The sequence below is a fragment of the Pieris brassicae genome, chromosome 10, assembly GCF_905147105.1.
Source record: "Pieris brassicae chromosome 10, ilPieBrab1.1, whole genome shotgun sequence".
Taxonomy (NCBI): domain Eukaryota; kingdom Metazoa; phylum Arthropoda; class Insecta; order Lepidoptera; family Pieridae; genus Pieris; species Pieris brassicae.
In genome coordinates this window covers 4294074-4313313 of record NC_059674.1, presented here as the reverse complement: position 1 = coordinate 4313313, position 19240 = coordinate 4294074, and the positions used below count along the sequence as shown (strand labels likewise).

Below are 19240 nucleotides of genomic sequence, written 5' to 3'. Positions count from 1 at the left end.
AAAACAGCCCTTTTCTATTTCCCATACAAACTTTTGTAAATAAAATTTAGTACAATATGAACTTTATAGAATAGCAATAAAGTTCATATTAAATTACAAGCACTCATTGTTGTCTAAGCAATGTAGGTGTGTTCCTAACGTCAAAGAGTCTATTTGCACTATATTATCGCTGCACAAAGTTCAAATTCAATCATATCTATCAAAACAGTGTGCGTGTTTTCGTAGGAGGATTTTGTCGCGTTCCGAAACTCAACAAAAGTGACAATAACGCGAACCCGACCTAATTGAATAGTCAAAAATTGAAAGAGCTATAGATTATTAGTACTGATTTTTATTTGGTTGGCTTCGCGATATTATTTATTTCATTTTCGGCATATGACGTTTTCACGTCATTACATCTGTCAAACAAATCGCGTTAAAAAAGGGTTTAATTTTTTAATTATTAATTTAATATCCCTATCTGTGGAAAATTATTTAAATATATACCTACTAATAGGAAAATATCCCAGGCGGTTTTTAGTGGGTCACAGAAGAGTGGCCAAAGTTCGTGGAAGCTAAGATACTTTGGTCACCCGTGCTGAACCTTACACATCACCCTATCATCAGGTTCTGTTCAGGAGAATTTTTTGCGCCGACTATAATATTGTTAGGAACAAAAAACTGCCACATTTTAAATCTTTTTGACAGAACGAAGTCTGTCGGGTCCGCTATTAATAAATATAAATAACGGTTGTCTGATTTGGAAAATCTCCCATCTCTCTTCAAAATACTCGTTCCGATTTTAATGAATCGAAATTTCGAATCGCAAAATTATTTTAGTATTATTACTAAAATAATTTATTTGTTCATTTATAGAGGTATTTCCACATTTCGCTAAGAATACAGTAAAATTACATTATAGGTTTAATAAATATCATTTTGGGTTTTTATGTGATAAGTGAGATATTCTTTTTCTTAGGAAATAATATCTTATGCACTAGTCGCTTGTGCGTGTATAACGAAGCCTTCTGTCTAAATGTATTGCCACAGATCTCACAGGATAGAGGTCGCTCGCCAGTATGTCTCATAATATGTTCACCGAGTATTTTTTTGCACTGAAAAAAGTATACACTAATTAAATAAACGTTTATATGTATAAAAAGTGTGTGCAGGTGATTTTTCCAATTATGTCAGAGTCATTTCACGTATTACATTATCAATTGTTATAAAATTATATAACACTTTGTTTATTAATAATATTTAAAAAAATATATATATATACAATATCGGCATGATTCAAATTAACTAATTTTTTTTTCTACATACCCCAAACATTTGACCACATATTTGACACATTTCCGTTTTGGCGGGGTCAGTTTTGTTCGAGTTGTGCCATTTTCTCATGTGTTGTACTATACTTTTCTTCGTTGGGACTGGCTGAAAAAAAATAGTGAGAATACGTTGATAACGTGTCAGAAACCACGACTATATTTTCTTATTTAAGATATGTCTTTAACTATTAATTTTTCTTTATATCCATAGAAAATGTCTTTGGTTTATGTATGTACTAGAGATTAATAAAAAATTTAATAGACATAAATCCTAATTTATCATGTTTAGATTAACATTCTTTGAACTAATTAAAAAAAACTTTGTAACGTCAAGTAAAGAATGAAATAATTTCGCGTTTATAAATGTTAAGATATTTCTTATTAATAAATAATATTATTTCATTAGACAATGTATTGAGTTCCCTACAACCTTTCACAGTTAATATGCGCAAAAGAAATTTAAGAAATTTTTCTACTATAAATAAAAATGTAAGCGCCCAAATACAAAACTACTAATTTCATTACCTTATTACATAACGGACACGCGTGTTGAGTTTTGCCCATGTGTGTGTAGTGTATGTGATCCGTTACTTCGACTTTACTCCTATAACCTTTGCCACAATGATCGCATTTATATCTGAAATAAGCTCTTAATGCACCTTCTCAAATATTTAAAGTTTTTCTTTGCAATTTACTATAATTATATATCTGTTAGTTAATGTTTCAACGTAAGATTCAGAAACTTGGGGCTACATCACGTTTCTGAGTGTCGTCCTAAATCTTAAACTTTAAAGAAAAAACACAAGTATTTGGAAGAAAAACCTGTGTTTATTTTGATCCATACATCAAAGTCAGGTTTGTGATTAAGAAAAACACTTTTTGAACGGATTAAAGCTATGCATTATTTTTAAAACTTATAGTTATTTACATGATTCTAAATTTTAATTTTTTTCCGACGTTTCGCGTACTTTTCAGTGTGCGTGTCACGGTGACTGAAGACGAAAGGTGTTAAATGTCAAAAGTATCACAGCTGCATAGAAAGTTGTTTTATCTGTGTCAAGGTTATGATTGTCAATCACCGATAATTTCAAACTTACAAAAATATGATTGGAAAATTCAGCTACCAGCTAAGACGTCGTCGATACATTAAAAAAAATGCCCAATACAAGAGGAGTACGTAAGGGAATACCATACATGACTCCATACGCAAAGAACAGAATATTCCATTAACTCACTTGAATATATCCGTTGTCGCATGAGCCTTTGTGTACTTCAAATGGTGATCATATGTAGCATGTGATTTGAATTTCTTCCCGCAAGGCACGCACTCAAATTCGTGAGAACTTTCAGCGTGATTCTGCATATGAGTGGCCATTGATTTTATACAAATTGATTTCCCACATTTTGAGCACGGTCCGCGGTCTTGGACTAATCTTGTATGTAATCTGTGAAAAAAAACTTAAGTAACTCTCCTCCTTAGGGTAAAGTTAGGTTAGGTTAGGTTAGGTGTATTTAAGAGTCTCAGTGTTCTTACGGGATTCATATTTCTACGTTTGGTTTTTGAATTGTACTCTTTATTAGATATAGTTCGATATTAGATTAAGTTCGAAATATGACTCCCATTTGTCAAAAACTAATACTTTTCTTGGCGCTAAGCTTCTTTTCTTAATCTTATACTACATTTAGCTCGAAGTATACCTACTGTATGTCTTAATACTAGTTTATACTTAGCTAGGGAACTGTAAATAAATGTATAATATATTCAGACAAAACTCAAGCTTCCAATGTAGTCTGTATAAGCTAAGAATTTACTGAATATGCACCGAAGAGTCAAGCTAAATGCTAAACAAGAGGTCAAGCAACGTCCTATAATATTTCTATTCACACCACTGAACGATGATCAATTTAAGGTTATATAAGAACTTAGTTAATAAAACCACCGATGGCGTGGTCAACCGTGGGCAACGCTTGGTCGTGGCCTGAGATAACTGTGTAGTTGGTTAAAAGTGTTTGAGGTAACAAATAACTTACAACTGGTGTTTATTGAGGTGAGCCTTAAAACTGAACACTTTGAAGCAAACGCCACATCTAAACCCCTTTCGGTGCAGTTTTTGTATGTGATTGTATCTTAGCCGTTTAGTTCTGAAAGTATAATAGTTATTGAAAATTATACCTACGTAACTGGTATTATTTGTTAGTTACTATAGAACCGATATAAATTGTTATTTTAAAAATATTCGTGCGGCGTGCACGCTATGAAGTATTATTCCAGTAAATACGTAAACAAACCTCTTTACGTGTTACTTATTCTTAAATTACACGTATATTATATTTCGATCAATGCCAATCAAAGATAGTATAAGAATTATATATTAGGTCCTTACATATTAAATTGGCGTTTTGTCGTACTTTGACTTTGACCTCAAATACCTCCTCTTTGGTTAGGAATTTCAAATTCAAATTTGTACAGCTATTTACTCATGTATTTGTGCTTCGATGACCGTCATTCATTTGTTAATTTTCTTCTGTTTTTTTCTGTTTGCGTCACTCATTTTACAAAATGGAAAACTTAAAGTATCGCATTATTTACGAGTACGAGTTCCGCCGTGGCACTAGTGCTGTGAAAACGACTCGAAGGGTGAATGGTGTGTATGGCGGTCATGTTGCAAAAGAAAACATAGTTCATTTTTGGTTCCAACGTTTTCGTTCTGGAAATTTCGACCTGCAGAACGAGCCCCGTGGACGGCCTGAGACCCAAGTTGATAATGAAGTATTGAAGGCTATTGTGGAAGCGGATCCATCGCAAACCACGTCCGAGTTAGCTGCAGGCTGCGGTGTTAGTGATAAAACTGTTTTAATTCACTTGAAGCAAATTGGGAAGATTAAAAAGCTGGAAAGGTGGGTACCTCACGAATTGACTGAAGCAAACCGGCAAACGCGCATCGACTGCTGCGTTACATTACTGAACCGGCACAATAATGAAGGTATTTTAAACCGAATCATTACCTGTGATGAAAAATGGATTCTTTACGATAATCGGAAGCGCTCAGCGCAATGGTTGGATCCTGGCCAGCCAGCCAAATCCTGCCCCAAGCGAAAATTAACCCCAAAAAGGTTTCTTGTAAGCGTTTGGTGGACTAATGCCGGTATTGTTCATTGCAATTTTCTCAAATCTGGCCAGACTATTATGGCTGAATTCTATTGTCAGCAATTGCAAACCATGATGGAAAAGCTAGCGGCTAAACAACCTAGGCTGGTCAATCTCTCCACGCCACTGCTACTTCACGACTACGCTAGACCACACACTGCACAACAGACGGCTACCAAATTAGAGGAGCTTTAATTGGAATATCTAAAATATCCTCCGTACTCCCCGGACCTTGCTCCAACAGATTACTATTTTTTTCGTAATTTGGACAACTTCTTGCAAGGGAAAAAATTTAACTCTGATGGGGCAGTCCACACACATCTTTCACAGATTTTATTGATTCCCGTCAGACTGGTTTTTTTAGTAAAGGGATCAATGAACTACCGATGGCAAAAGTGCATAGAAAACAATGGTTCATACTTTGATTAATTAAATATATTACTTTTAAAAATATTCGACTTTTTGTTCGTCCCATACAAAACGCCAATTTCATATGTAAGGACCTAATATATAGACGAAGACATATTATTTACAAGAAACGTTGATTCACCTAATCTGTGGCACATGACGTATGAAAGTTAAGACTTAATTGCGGATTTTTTTATAAATCAATGTTAAATCATTTACAAGTTATGTGCTCGCATGATAGTATTACCTTTTATTTACATACAGTTAGTAAGGATAAGAGACGGAAATGGATACATTTAATATTATTTTAAGTCCGGATACATACAATAATGCGTTTTTAATTCTTCAATAATTTTATTTAACATATATTCCTATAAAGCAGTGCTCAAAACGACACAGTATGAGATACAAATTAAAATACGGGTCTATGTTCAGTCGTCGAAGTGCAGACGTGCGAGTGACATCCGCATAATCTAACACGATCTTTTTAAGACAATCTCATCATGTCGAAATGTGACCAATGTAATAAATCTTTTTCTAAATCTTTGCCTTGATGTGAATGTGCCCGATGTGAAAAAATGGTACACCTAAATACCAGATGCAGTGGTCTTACCAACAAACAGATAACCGCATTAAAGGCGGCCCCAAGCCTGGACTGGACCTGTATGGAATGCCAACAAGAATCCCCGAAGCGAAACTCCTCTTTGTATCTAACAGAGGATGCAGAGGAGGATATACCTATGGACACTAAGAGGCTAATACAGAAAATTTCCAAGGAAGTAGAAAAAACTATAAAGAAGGAAATAAGCGAATTCAACCAATCTCTGCAATTTCACAGTACGAAGTTGGACAAAGTATTAGGTTGTATTGATGCATTTAAAAACACCATAAAAGTTTTAGAAAGAAAAAAACACGGAACTAATACACAAAAACAACAATCTGGAATTGAGGGTAGGTGTATTGGAGCAGCGTTTCCATGAGATGGAACAGGAGATATATATAAAGATAGAAATAGCAAACGTCCCCCCTGCGAGTGAAGAGAATGTGAGAAAATTAGTTAAAAATGTAGCATTAAAACTTAAACAGCCCTTCGACGGTATCCGTAACACAATGCGATACCAAGGTAAAAACGACCAACCAGGCATTATACAAGTAAAACTTAATGATAAAGCAACCCAAGAAAAGTGGATTAAAGCTGCAAAAACCATTAAAACTATGGTGGCCGATGTTTGCCCCTATGAACCCAACAATAACAAAATAGTATTCATCAGAGAAGCAATGACTAAATACAACAAAAGCATTTTATGAGAAGCCAAACAGGAATTAAAGGATAAACAAAGATATAAATACGTATGGTTTAGAAACGGTATGGTGCGTGCAAGAAAGGATGAAAACACTAAAATACAAAACCTAAGATCAGTGTTGGATATACAAGTGTTAAAAAAAGCATATAAATTATTATTATTAAGATGGATAGTTTAACTAGTGATATTTGTGAATTAGAGGATCGTATAAACATAAATGATTTTGTGAGTAAATATCCCTGCAAACATTTAAATCTACTGTGTGTACACATAAACATAAGGTCAATCATAAAATACTTTGCTAGTCTCGAGCAATGTATATATGCGGCTAACTCTGTTGATGTTATTGTTCTTACAGAGGTTAACATTTCTGATAGAATCAGTTGTTTGTATAATTTAAATGGATACCATATGTTTTCAGCACTTAGAAATAGTAGGAAAGGTGGAGGTATCTTAGTATATGTAAAAAAAACAAAAATTTAATATACAAATTGTAAAAAGTCAACATTTCGAGAATATACTTTTTACCATCACAACTCAGACAAAATACACTGCACAAATTTGTGCTATGTACCGCCCACCTAGCCTAAGCAAGAACCTGTTTATTGACGAACTTCATAATATTATTAAGAACACTGACATCTGACAGTTGTCAGAAAAATATTGACTTGTATCTATTGGGAGACGTTAATATAAATCTAAAGCTAGACATTCCTATAAAACATAAATATTGCAACACAGTACACAGTTTAGGCCTTATGTGTGGGATCACAACATACACTAGGGCGGAACTATACAAAGGAACCATTACAAAATCATGCATAGACCACATATACGCTCGATCCCAAACACACGACCTATACACGGCAGCGGTTGGCACAAATCTAGCGGACCATCGAGCGATCGTGCTTGCTTGCACTAAAACACAGCTACAGAATATTCCAACATATAAAACATTAATTGACAATAATAAATTAACGATCCTTCTAGAACAAATTGATTGGAAGCCGACAATAGAAATGAAGTGTCCTATTGGTATATACAAATTCATACAAAATAACTTTTTTTTTTTATAAAATAGGGGGCAAACGGGCAGGAGGCTCACCTGATGTTAAGTGATACCGCCGCCCATGGACTTAACTCAAGCATATAAAAAATCTGAATTTACAGTTAAAACTTAAATCTAACGCTCTTCGAAATAGTAACCATTGGATTAATAATAAAATTATTAATGCATGTCAGTACAGAGATAAACTTTTTACTCAATATATAAAAGATCCAAACAACTTAATACTCAAACAAAAATATAATAAAACCAGAAATTATGTCAATAAATTAATAAATAAAACTAAAAATAAAACAATTAGAACCAATATAGAAGCTAATAAAAATAATCTAAAAAATCTATGGGATATATTAAACCAACTAACAGGAAAAATTAAAACATACATCGACGTAGCTATACAGAACTCATTTGCAAATCAAAATATTACATGTAAAGATATTGCAAATAATTTTGCAACTTCCTTCCACAATAGTATTAGTAATATAGCAACCAACTGTGTAAATCCACTGTTAGATAAAAGCTCTTACCAGCGTGCAGAAAATACTAGTATGAGATTTCAGTCAGCAGACCCTAAATCAGTTGCAAAGATAATTAAATCATTAAACGACAGAAAGTGCAGGTGCAGATAAAATACGAGCTATAGATATTAAAACATTATGTAATAAAATCAACGTAACCATAGCTAACCTTATAAATACGAGCATTTACACTGGAAAATATCCTAACTTACTAAAAACAGGCATAGTACGACCAATATACAAATATGGTAGCAAAAAAATCTATAATAATTATCGTCCAATAACTATATTGCCAACAATTAACAAAATAATAGAAAAATACATATGTGGATAAATTCAAAATTATTAAAAAAAACACAATATTCTTTCTAACAAACAATATGGATTCCAACCAAATAAAAATACCACACAATTGCTATCCGCATTCACAGACCACATTTATAAACATTTAAATAAAAAAGATCATATTCTAGTAGTGTTTATTGACTACAGTAAGGCATTCGACACATTAAAGCACAGCATAATCCTACAGAACTTAAATGACTGCGGAGTACGAGGAAACCTACTCAAGTGGTGTGAAAACTATCTGCAAGACAGAACTTATCGTGTTAAAATGTGCAACGAAGAAAATTTTCCAATATCTATTACAGAAGGTACGGCTCAGGGCTCAGTCATTGGGCCTTTACACTACCTTACCTACGTTAACACATTACCTAACATAATAAAGTATTGTCAGATATTCCAATTTGCCGATGATACATGCCTAGTAGCCGCTGGGCCTAACAAGAAGCAGAAACAAAGCTACAATCTGACTTCGATACATTGGCTAAATGGTCCCACGACGTAGGACTTGTACTAAATCCTAACAAAACAAAGTTCATGCATATCCTAACCAGTCACAATCTAAGCTCACGCACACCCATCTTAATCCTACACAACCACACATGTGCACATTCTTATAACTCGTACCCCAAAAGCTGCAACTGTAACGCCTTAGAATTAGTTCATAACCATAAGTACCTGGGGCTTACAATAGATGACCGAATGTCCTGGAAAATGCACATTTATTCTGTCTGTGAAAGGCTAAGAGCGATACTTGCCAAATTCACTTTAATAAAAAATAAAATACCTCTATTACACAAAGCACTAGCCGAATCCATTATAACATATGCACTTTCAAGCTATGGGAGAACATGCAAAACTTATCTAAATCAAATATTTGCAATACAAATACGTATTTTAAAAACAATTGCTCCCATAAAATTAAAATCACAATATAAAGAGGACTACAGAAAGCTATTTGCATTTTTCAAAATTATACCTATACACGAGAAAGTGCAACTAGGATTATTAAATGAAAACTACTTTACAGAAAATTACCTCAAAACAATTAAAACTCACTATCACTATTCAACACGTAGAAAATTAAAAAACGAATTTCTATTATCCAAATACAATAATTTATATGGAAAAAAAACATTAGATTACATTATTCCAAATTTAATAAACTCGATACCAGCTACACTTCTTACTAATATAACAAGAAACAATATTAAATTTAAATTAAAATAATACTACACAAGTCAAACAATTATAAATTATGCATAACAAAAATTATGCTATATACGTCATTAAAACATATTAGAATATAGGAACTCATCCTGTATGTGAATGAGAATTCTCGACAAGAACAGATTTCTTGCATCGGCTATCTATGGCGCGTCAGTTTAGATTTGTTTACGACGTTTTACGTGCAATTTTAAATCGTTTGATTGTTATAAATTTACAGTTTATATGTCACTGGCCTTAATATATATATATACTAAGGCGACGTCCTGGTGGATAGAAAAACTGTGTACAGTTTGTGTCTCCACCACACCAACTTCCTTTATATTAAGAACACTTACACAATAAATAAATAAATAAATGTTGGTAAAAGCATGTAAAACCAATACCAATAGCAATGAAGTAAAGGTTGACTTACAAAAAATATTCGTTACATTCGGGACAAGCAAAGCCGCGAGACGTTTCTACATCTTTTAAAGCCGGATACAGTCTTGGCTTCGAACCGGGGTTTTTCACAAAAGGTGTCTTTCGTACCTGGAAAAATTATTCCTTTTGAAGAAAAAAAGACCGAATCTACAATTATGAAAACACCTTTAGACCCTTTAAAAAAACAATAAAGGAGGTTTTATATAGTCGCGTATTTTTGTGTTTTTAAGCATCGTACTTATCCGCTTCCAACCGAATCTTCTAGAGGAGATGGTGGAGTTCTCCTCTGGTCTGAAGGGTTTTTTTACTGATATCCTGACAGTGTTGTAGGTTACGCTACATATGTTTTTATCGTCTTACACAAAGTCAAACAAAAGAAATCAGAAATATTGATTTTGTAGATTTTCCTATTTAGAATTTGGGATTGAACCTAATAAATTACAGATTAATTAACATCATAAAATTGGGGGGGCTTGGGCTCATGCTTTTACGGTTCCCAGTACGACTTGCTTGCATTGCATGGTAGCATGGGTGTACGCCCACCCTACCACATCCTTCTGATGGGTAGGGAGGCGTGGTCTTGGGTGTAGCGCAAGTCGCTGAGATCCCCACGGCAAGTCTGGTGGACTAACCTTCCCGAGGTTGCCGACCCCGTTTTTGGTCTATTACCCTATGTAATAGACGCAACTAAAACCACCAGGCGAACCATTGCAGGGATGGAGAGGTCATGTCCCTGCAAGTTCATCGTCCAAATCAACAGGACGGTGGACAGTAAATGACCTCCCGCGTGTTTGTGCCGTGCGCGGGGACCCGTACGGGGGGGATGAAGGAGTCCTGGTGGTTGAGTGTAGCAGTGCGCCGGTTAACAGTTGTGCGCTGCACACAACACACCTCTTTGGTCCGGATTTCTCCTCACACGGGAGGCCATGGGTTAGCTACCCTTGGTCAACCGGCTGCGGTATCCCGTAAGAGGGCTACCAAGCGAGTCGGGGTGTGGGGGGGGGTCGTCGGCGCAGCCCGGGACTCGGGGTGAGTTTGCTCCATCGTCTCGGGATGCGAACAGCTCCATACTTCCTTGCAGCGTGCGGACGCGTCTGTCTGCCCACGCCCTGGCTCTATACCGAAGGAGTAGCTCTGGCGTCTACCTGCTGAGTAGGTGACGTCCCCGACTGAGGACTCCGTGGCGGGTGGAGAGCTCTGACGGTGAAATATCTCCTTTTACCTCATGGATAAAGAGGCTCAACAAAATAACGAACACAAGGCTGCACCTAAAAATGCGCCAACTAACAAAAAACTTAGGGTTGCGTCTCAGGACGAGCCACGGTGCAAGTCACCAGTGGCACGACACTGTGATGCCCCTGCAACTCGCACAGATGCACCTATTCGGGCAGCGTCTAAGCTTCCAAAGGAGAGGGAAGCGACTAGGGTTACGCCAAGCCGGGCTGCGCCCAGGACCGTACCCTCTCCGACTGGATCAATAACACTACCGCACAGGGACGCGACCACCGTTGCGGCCGGGTCAACTGCGCCGGCTGAACCAAAGAAGGCCACTCCGTACGATGCAACAGAACTGTCTGCGTCCGAAGGTGAGGCATCTGCGGTAAGACCGATGCGGAGGACCGAGGCTTCAACGGAGGATTCGTTCAGTGCACCATCCTCATCTATGGACATGACGGCCCTGAAATCCGCAATTCAGGAGCCAACCATGACCACAGTTATGAGTGCATCAAAGAGGCGACGGCTCAAGAAAGCCAGAAGAGCGGCGGATCAGCAGAAGCTGGCAACCGATGCTCAGAGGCTACTTGAGGCCCCAAAATCCACCCCTGGAGCCTTAAAGGCATCTGGGGGAAGGAAAGGGGCACCGAGGCCTCTAGGGTCTAATGCCGCGCTAAAGCCAGACGGCTCTAAGCACGACAAAAACCCTAAAACCAAAAACCGCAACAACAATCCCAAGAAAACTAGAGTCAACCAGGAAACGAAGGGCCAAAAACGCGAACGGCCAGAGGATTCCGTGACACCAACGGGGCAACGAAAAAGGATTAAACCTAATAGACCCCGACCGGTGGGAGGGACCTCGGCCAGTTATGCGGAGGCCGCAGCATCGTACAGGAATAATGAATTCTGTGTTGCTGTGATGGCTGAGCCCTTCCTAGACATGACGCACGAACAGGCGGAAAATATCCGCCTACAAATACAGGGTAAACTTCACGATGAGCTCATGGCGGACTTTGAAGCTTCCCTAACAAAAGAACCCAACGACATCAGGTTCCGGGGTAAAGCGCACCACTCAGATGGTGTCCTCAAAATTTGGTGCGAGGACGCTTTCTCACTGAGCTGGCTGACCGGAGTCTGTGATGTCATCACTAACCCCATACCAGACACCAAGCTGGTGGTTCGGCCTCAATCGGCAATCCCTAAAAAGGTTCCCTGTCAGGAGACATGTAGGAACATGTACCAGAGTACACTGGCACTACGGAGAATCTGATGAGACTGATCACGAGGCAGAACCGCCACCTTAACGTAAGATCATGGACCCTGACACATGCACGCAGAACGCAGGACCCAACTGGCGTGTCCCTCTTCTTTCGTGTGCCGGAGTCTGAGATAATAACGATAAAAGCCCAGGAAAGGCGCATATACTACCTACTGGGGAACATATATATCCGACTTCTAGATAAAGATGAGTCCTCAGTGGTAACTCCCGCCCAACCTCAAACAACAGCCTGTACATTGGGGACGGCGACATCGGGGCCGGTGCCTCCCACGTCTGAGACGGGGAAGACCGCGGATAACCGAGTAGTCGAGACCCCCATGGAGACGGCACAACTAACCTCGGATGATGAGTTATTTCAGGAGACAGGGGGGAGTGAACTCAGCGACATCTGTCTGCGCTCCTCCCCTACGCCGGACTGACTTTGTCCAAGAAAACCTCCAGCACAGCCAAACAGCGTCGGCTTCCCTGCGCAGACTGCTGGAGACCAACCCCAAGACCATTGCTGCGATCCAAGAGCCGTGGATCAGGAATGGCAAGATATGTGGACTGGGTAACACCGGCGGTAAAACCTTACTGGACACCTCCGTAAGTAACCCAAGATCCTGCATTATAATACCCAAACATGTACCAGCAATACTAATAAGTGAACTATGTTCAAGGGACCTTACAGCTGTTAGGTTACCCAGGAACGAGTATCCAGACATCATCCTGGCGTCGGCCTACTTACCGGGCGACGAGGACGTGCCCCCTCCAGAACTAAGCCTCCTGGCCGAATACTGTGAGAGGGAAAAACTGGAGCTCATCATCGCGGCAGACACCAATGCACATCACTTGCTATGGGGTAATGCCAAAACCAACGCACGAGGTGAGGCAATGCTTAATTTTATACTCACCAATAACCTTATCCTAGCGCGCGCGCACAAACCATAATAGATCTAACGATGGTATCAGCAGGTATGTCAGATCACATACATGACTGGCACGTGTCCAACGAGTTATCCTGCTCAGATCATAGGTGGATCCGCTTTGCAATCAAAGGGGATCTACCAAAACCACAACCAAGAAGAATACCTCGGAGAACTGACTCAGTAAAATTTTCCAGACTGTTCAGCTCAGAAGTAGCCAAACTAACAATACCAACAACCATAGATGTACAGGACATAGACACACATGTTAACAAACTTACGTCCCTACTCGTGACAAGCTATGAGCAATCGTGTCCGCTTACCATACCAAGACAGGGTGTCAAACAGAACTGGTGGTGCCCCGAATTGGAGAGACACCGTCGGAAAGTCAGAAGGCTGTTCAACAGAGCAGGGAACACACGGCTGCCAACCGACTGGGAAAAATATACAATCGCGAGAAGGCGATTCAAAAAACTACTACGTATTAGGAAGCAGGAGTGCTGGAGACACTTCTGCACTAGTATCGAAAATAACAACCAGGCTAACAGAGTGAAATCATGTCTGTCTAAAGCGACAAACCACTCGATCGGCTGCATCAAAAAACCTGACAATACATTTACAAAAACAGATGAAGAAACTTGTGAACTACTTCTGGCAACCCACTTTCCAGGCTGTATAATTGCTAATGAGCAGTCATGGCAACCTTACTCGGAAAGAGCCACGGTCAGCTCGGACTGGCAAGTAGCAGACAAAATGATCACGTATGAAAAGGTAGGGCAATCAACTCGTTCCTACCATTTAAAGCGGCCGGCTTGGACGGCATTTTCCCTGGTCTACTGAGATGGTGTGGGAACTTAATAGTAGACTATCTTGTCTCAGTCTTCCGAGCTTGCATAGCACATCGCTATATACCTCTGAAATGGAGGGAAGTAAAAATAATATTTATCCCGAAACCAGGAAGAGATGACTATACCCAGGCAAAATCCTTCAGACCCATTAGTCTCACCTCATTCCTTCTTAAAACGCTAGAGAGGTTGGGAGACCTGGAGATACGCAGTCGGGTAACCTTATCAGAATTCCTTCATCCATAAATCAACATGCCTATAGTTCCGGCAAATCAACTGAATCATCACTACACAGCGTTGTATCTCGCATTGGCAACTCCCTGAAACTAAAGCAGTCAACCCTAGGCGCATTTATTGACATAGAGGGTGCTTTTGACAAAACGAATTTCACAAGCATTACCAGAGCACTCGAGACATGTGGAGTACCATCGACCCTTACAGAATGGATCAACAACATGTTAAGACAACGAGCTATACAATTTACCGTGAATACCACCACACGCGGTATTGTCAGTAGAGGATGCCCACAGGGTGGTGTCCTCTCGCCGCTCCTGTGGAATCTAGTGGTAAATGAGCTCATCATAAAACTCAACGCTATCAATCTCTACACTGTGGGGTATGACATAGTAATCCTTGTATCGGGGAACTTTGAAAGTACCTTATGTGATCTCATGAGGAAGGCTTTCAGATTGATTGAGAGATGGTGCAGTCAACATGAGCTATCTGTCAACCCATCAGAAACAGAACTGATCCTTTTTACTAACCGAAGAGTCCTTGGACCGCATAGACTACCAAAACTCTTGGACACAGAATTAAAACTAAAAGAAAACACGAAGTACTTAGGTGTAATTCTAGACAGTAAACTGCTCTGGAATAAACACCTGGAATACAAGCTAAGCAAGGCAACGATTGCGCTTTACCAATGCAAAAAGATGCTTGGCGTGAAATGGGGTCTATCGCCTAAGATTACTTTATGGCTATACACTGCCGTAATCAGGCCAATGCTAGCTTACGGAGCCCTGGTTTGGTGGCCGAGAACAGAGCTCCAAACGGCAGTAATCAAAATTGGACGCTTCCAAAGGCTTGCGTTGTCCGCTGCAAGCGGCTGCATGAAAACAACGCCTACTGCAGCTTTGGAGATAGCCCTACAAGTTTTGCCTCTGGACCTACACATACAGCAGGAGGCGGTACTGGCTGCCATCAGGCTGAAGGTGCTGGATCTATGGGGCAAAAATCACTACAGCACACACACAGCGATTCTTAACAGGGTGATAGAGTACCAACCTCTATTAGCCGCTCCATGTGATAGGATCGCAAGTCAGAACATACTTAACAAAAGATACCATGTGCAAATGAGAGAAGAGGAATGTGATAGATCACCCCTGAATGAGCTGCGCATATACACCGACGGCTCAAAAACAGGCTGTGGCTCTGGAGCTGGCATATTATCTCTTGATCTCAATATCAACATGCACCTACCCTTGGGCACATACAGCTCGATCTTTCAGTGCGAATGTGTCGCTATAACTGAAGCAGCCAGAGCCGTGCAGCGGTTAGGAATTAATAACTTTTGTATTAAGTTCGTATCCGACAGTGCGTCTGTGCTGATGGCGTTGGTAAGCAAAAAGGCCAACAGTAGACTGATACTGGAGTGTCACGATGCACTGGAGGCAATAACCCTGACAAACAGAGTTACCCTGCAGTGGATCACTTGGCAACGATGCTGCCGATGAGCTTGCGAGAAGAGGTTCGGAGATGAGGCCTGCAGGTCCGTATCCGCTCCTTCCATTATCCTTCTCGCAGGTGCGAGCCTGGGTATGCCAGAGATCCACAGAGCTCCAACATCAACGTTGGTCACAAGGTGCGGGCTGCAGACAGTCCAAAATGGCTCTGCCAGCAGTCAACCGACAGCTTACCAAACAACTTCTAAACTTGAATAGAATAAATCTGAAAACAATGATAGGGACAATTACGGGTCATTGTCTCCTTAATAAACATCTTTATGTCCTAGGCGCGACAGACAGCCCCCTGTGCAGAGGCTGTTTCAGCGCAGAGGAATCAGTCACCCACGTAGTCCTGGAATGCGAGGCTGTGACTAAGCAACGTGTAGAAATCCTCGGAACAGTGAGGTCACTCCGTGAAGCCTTCGAGGTACCCAGGAGACTTCTGTGCTTCTGGAAGGAGTAAGGCTGGCTTAGTTAGCCAGGACTTTACGCACAATGGACCTATTGAGCGTCTAAGTGCGGAAACAGAGTCCACACATACATACAACATCATAAAACAAAACTGTCTGTTTTTTGCCAATTGAATTGAATTAAAATTAAATATTTTTACTCCAAATTTGTTTTTTAAAAGTTAAAGGAAGTTCAACTTCCTTCCTGTGATGTCAGATTTTTCTTACTTACATAAAACTCGGCTGGTTCCTTCTTATGTACAACTTTTAAATGTTGTTTCACCAATTTCTTTAAAAATATACTTTCACGACATAATTCGCATCTATAATACTGGTTATGGTCATCATTGTGTTCATTAAACAAGGATTTTTTAATATAATTATTACATTCATCACACTGTATGTAGTTCTTTCTCTAAAAAAAAAGTAACATTTAGCATGTAAACACAAGATTTTTTTTACATAACACTTCATATGAACAAAGGCACGAGGGGAATTTTGAGAGTATTCAACTTGACACCACAGGCGTAGTGAGACACATATGAACATTGATTTACTTGATTGAATAATTCATAAATAACCAAGTGAATGGTCTGGGTAGGGTAACAGCTAAAGAAACATATAGGTAAATAAGTAATTATGTATACCTTAGTGTGCGTATTCTGAATATGTTGCCTCAAAGATTTATTATCCTTAAACTTTTGGACACAAACATGACATAGGATTCCATTACCATTTATGTGTAACATTTTGTTTCTTTTCTCTTTATCAATTTCGTTTCTAGATGCCTTAATTATTGCATAGAATAGTTTTTTCTCTTTTATATTCTCTGAATTTGGCTCCAATTTTACATTCTCAGTCTTAATATCAATTAGTTTAGTTGTTTTCGAAATGTTTTTATTTTCTAGTTGACCTCTAGAATTGTAGGTTGGTAGCTCTTCTGAACTTTCGGAAAATTCACATAATTGTTCTATATCTTCTTCAAAATGTTCAAAGTAAATTGTATTTACATTGAAAGTTGTATATGTGGATAATTGGGACAGGTTATTGTGCCATGTTGAATTCTAAAACAACACAGTAAAAAAAAATTGTGCAAGTTAATTGCAGGATTGAGACAGAAGCTAATCTAAATGTTAAAAAATAAACTAACAATATAACAACAAGTTTAATTATCACTATTCAAGAGAATTAAAACTGCACCCGTATTTGTTGGACTAAATAGCTCATCATTAACAGTGTTGGCCTAGTAGCTTCTATGTGCGACTGTCACCTGTGACATTGTAGATTAGAACTCTAGCTGCACATCAATGGACTTTGTTTATGTGCCCATTAAACATTCGCTCAAGGGGTGAAGGAAACATTGTCAGGAAACCAGTATGCGTTAGACCCAAAAAGTCTGAAAGTCCAACTGAAAGTTGTAGAATGATCAGAACTGATGTCCTATATGCCTATTATAAAAAGTAAATGATCACGAAACAGATACAGCAATCTGAGACTCAGACCAAAAACTACTTGGTTGAGAAACAAGAGAGGCTCAAACTTTAAAAAGTGGAAGTGCCACTTGTAGCTCATCAGGGTTAGCAATTCACATACTGTTATATAGCTTTTGTAGAAACTGATACATCCTATAACAATCTCCTATTACTTTCTATTCTTTAAACTTAAATACTTACAGCAATGGGATCACTGCTTACTGAATCTAGCCACTTTTGAGCTGAGCAGACTTGTCTCTTAAATTTAATAATCTTCAATATGATTGCCCTGCACTCCCAACACACATGTAATTTGGCTACATCTCTTGTAAATGCATCCTAAAATTATTATTTTATTCTTATATGCTTTCATTATATCTTCAGATCAGTGTACCTATTTTTTTATTTTTTAAGTAGACTTATGACTTAAATGCTGTCAATGTTATTCAAATCCATTCCCACTTTGGGTTACTGGTATAGCACATGATGTATGCACCAGGTACTGGGTTCAATGCCCACTGAAACAATAATTTAAAAATATCAATAATTTAAACTACCACATTAAGCCCTAGCTAATCAAAACATCAAATTGTGAAAACTTATTTGGTCTAGATTCATTTGAAACATTATTAATTTCATGTATATGTAGTTTATATGATTGTGTAATAAATAATGAATTATAAATATTTACTGAAATTATTGTAAGTTGGAAATCTATTATCATCTTATGTACTTCAAAATCAGGAACTATTAAGGATAGTCTCTTATTATGCACATTCATTTGAAATTCATAAATTATTGCAACAAGTACGTAAACTAATGGGTATAATTTTTCTCCAGAATAATCGTTTGTTCGCTACCCCACATACCTAGAAATTTGAACCACAAGGTGTTAGGTACCCATTGTGGGGTTCAAATCTCTAATAAAGCCGTACATATACTAAATTTTGAAAAAAGTTTACTAACTCTATATGCATCACGATCGTGAGATAGTAAATTAAATAAAATATTAACGCCCTCATTCATTTGCATTAATTTATATTTTTTTCTATTTTCACTGAGACATGTGCAGCAAATCTGTTTGTAAGTAACTAACTTTATTTCTTCCATAATTTACAATCTAAGTAGTAAGTACGCTTTTAAACTATATAATTATTTATCAATAATCGTTTGTTATAATAATTAACAATATCATAATAAGATTAGACTATGCTCTATGGTTTGAGTTTTTTTTTAATATTGTGGCAATAGTTTTAACATGCCAGTTTCAAGTAAAAGGTTAGGAAACTACACGCGAGAAAAAAAAACACAAAGGGATAAGCTAGATAAAAACAAAATATGTATATAAACATATTACATCTTAAAATTATTATTGATTATGAAAGAAGATAAAACATTATAATACAATAAATTATAAACAAGGCAGGAGATTTTAGTCGGAAACAAGTGGTAATTGTAAGGAATACATAAAGGACGTGCGGTTATATTGGAAACAAGAAAAGAAAATATGGTCAAGTTTACCGATATCTTCTCCACAATCACAAATATTTCTATCAACAATACGAAGCCTTGCTTAATGACGAGGTGTAAATACATGCATTCTAG

At 38.2% G+C, this 19240-nt stretch overlaps 1 protein-coding gene across 5 annotated transcripts; it reads right to left on the bottom strand.

Annotated features, from left to right (window-relative positions):
- Window positions 1-890: 890 nt before the first annotated feature.
- On the bottom strand, window positions 891-19240 carry LOC123714957 (zinc finger protein 567-like). Of its 5 annotated transcripts, none has more exons than XM_045669669.1 (10): window positions 19157-19240; window positions 17837-18153; window positions 16811-17227; window positions 16396-16578; window positions 9739-9854; window positions 3342-3452; window positions 2546-2755; window positions 1836-1947; window positions 1306-1416; window positions 891-1094 (listed from the first exon to the last, which is right to left on the bottom strand). In XM_045669669.1, exons 3-10 carry the CDS (start codon window positions 16910-16912, stop codon window positions 927-929), a joined length of 1113 nt encoding a protein of 370 aa, XP_045525625.1. In that variant the 5' UTR covers window positions 16913-17227; window positions 17837-18153; window positions 19157-19240; the 3' UTR covers window positions 891-926. The 5 variants fall into 5 exon arrangements, with proteins under 5 accessions (XP_045525625.1, XP_045525624.1, XP_045525622.1 ...); XM_045669668.1 differs by lacking the exon at window positions 19157-19240 and adding an exon at window positions 18602-18767; XM_045669666.1 differs by lacking the exon at window positions 19157-19240 and adding an exon at window positions 18602-18767 and having other exon boundaries at window positions 17837-17974.

Coding starts and splice junctions, on each gene's coding strand:
- LOC123714957 (XM_045669666.1), bottom strand. CDS start 18,745: ATGGAAGAAATAAAGTTAGTTACTTACAAACAGATTTGCTGCACATGT. Junction 16,579..16,810: donor TTCAGAATACGCACACTAAG/GTATACATAATT, acceptor CTTTTTTTTTAG/AGAAAGAACTACATACAGTG. Junction 1,095..1,305: donor TATGTGGTCAAATGTTTGGG/GTATGTAGAAAA, acceptor TACTTTTTTCAG/TGCAAAAAAATACTCGGTGA.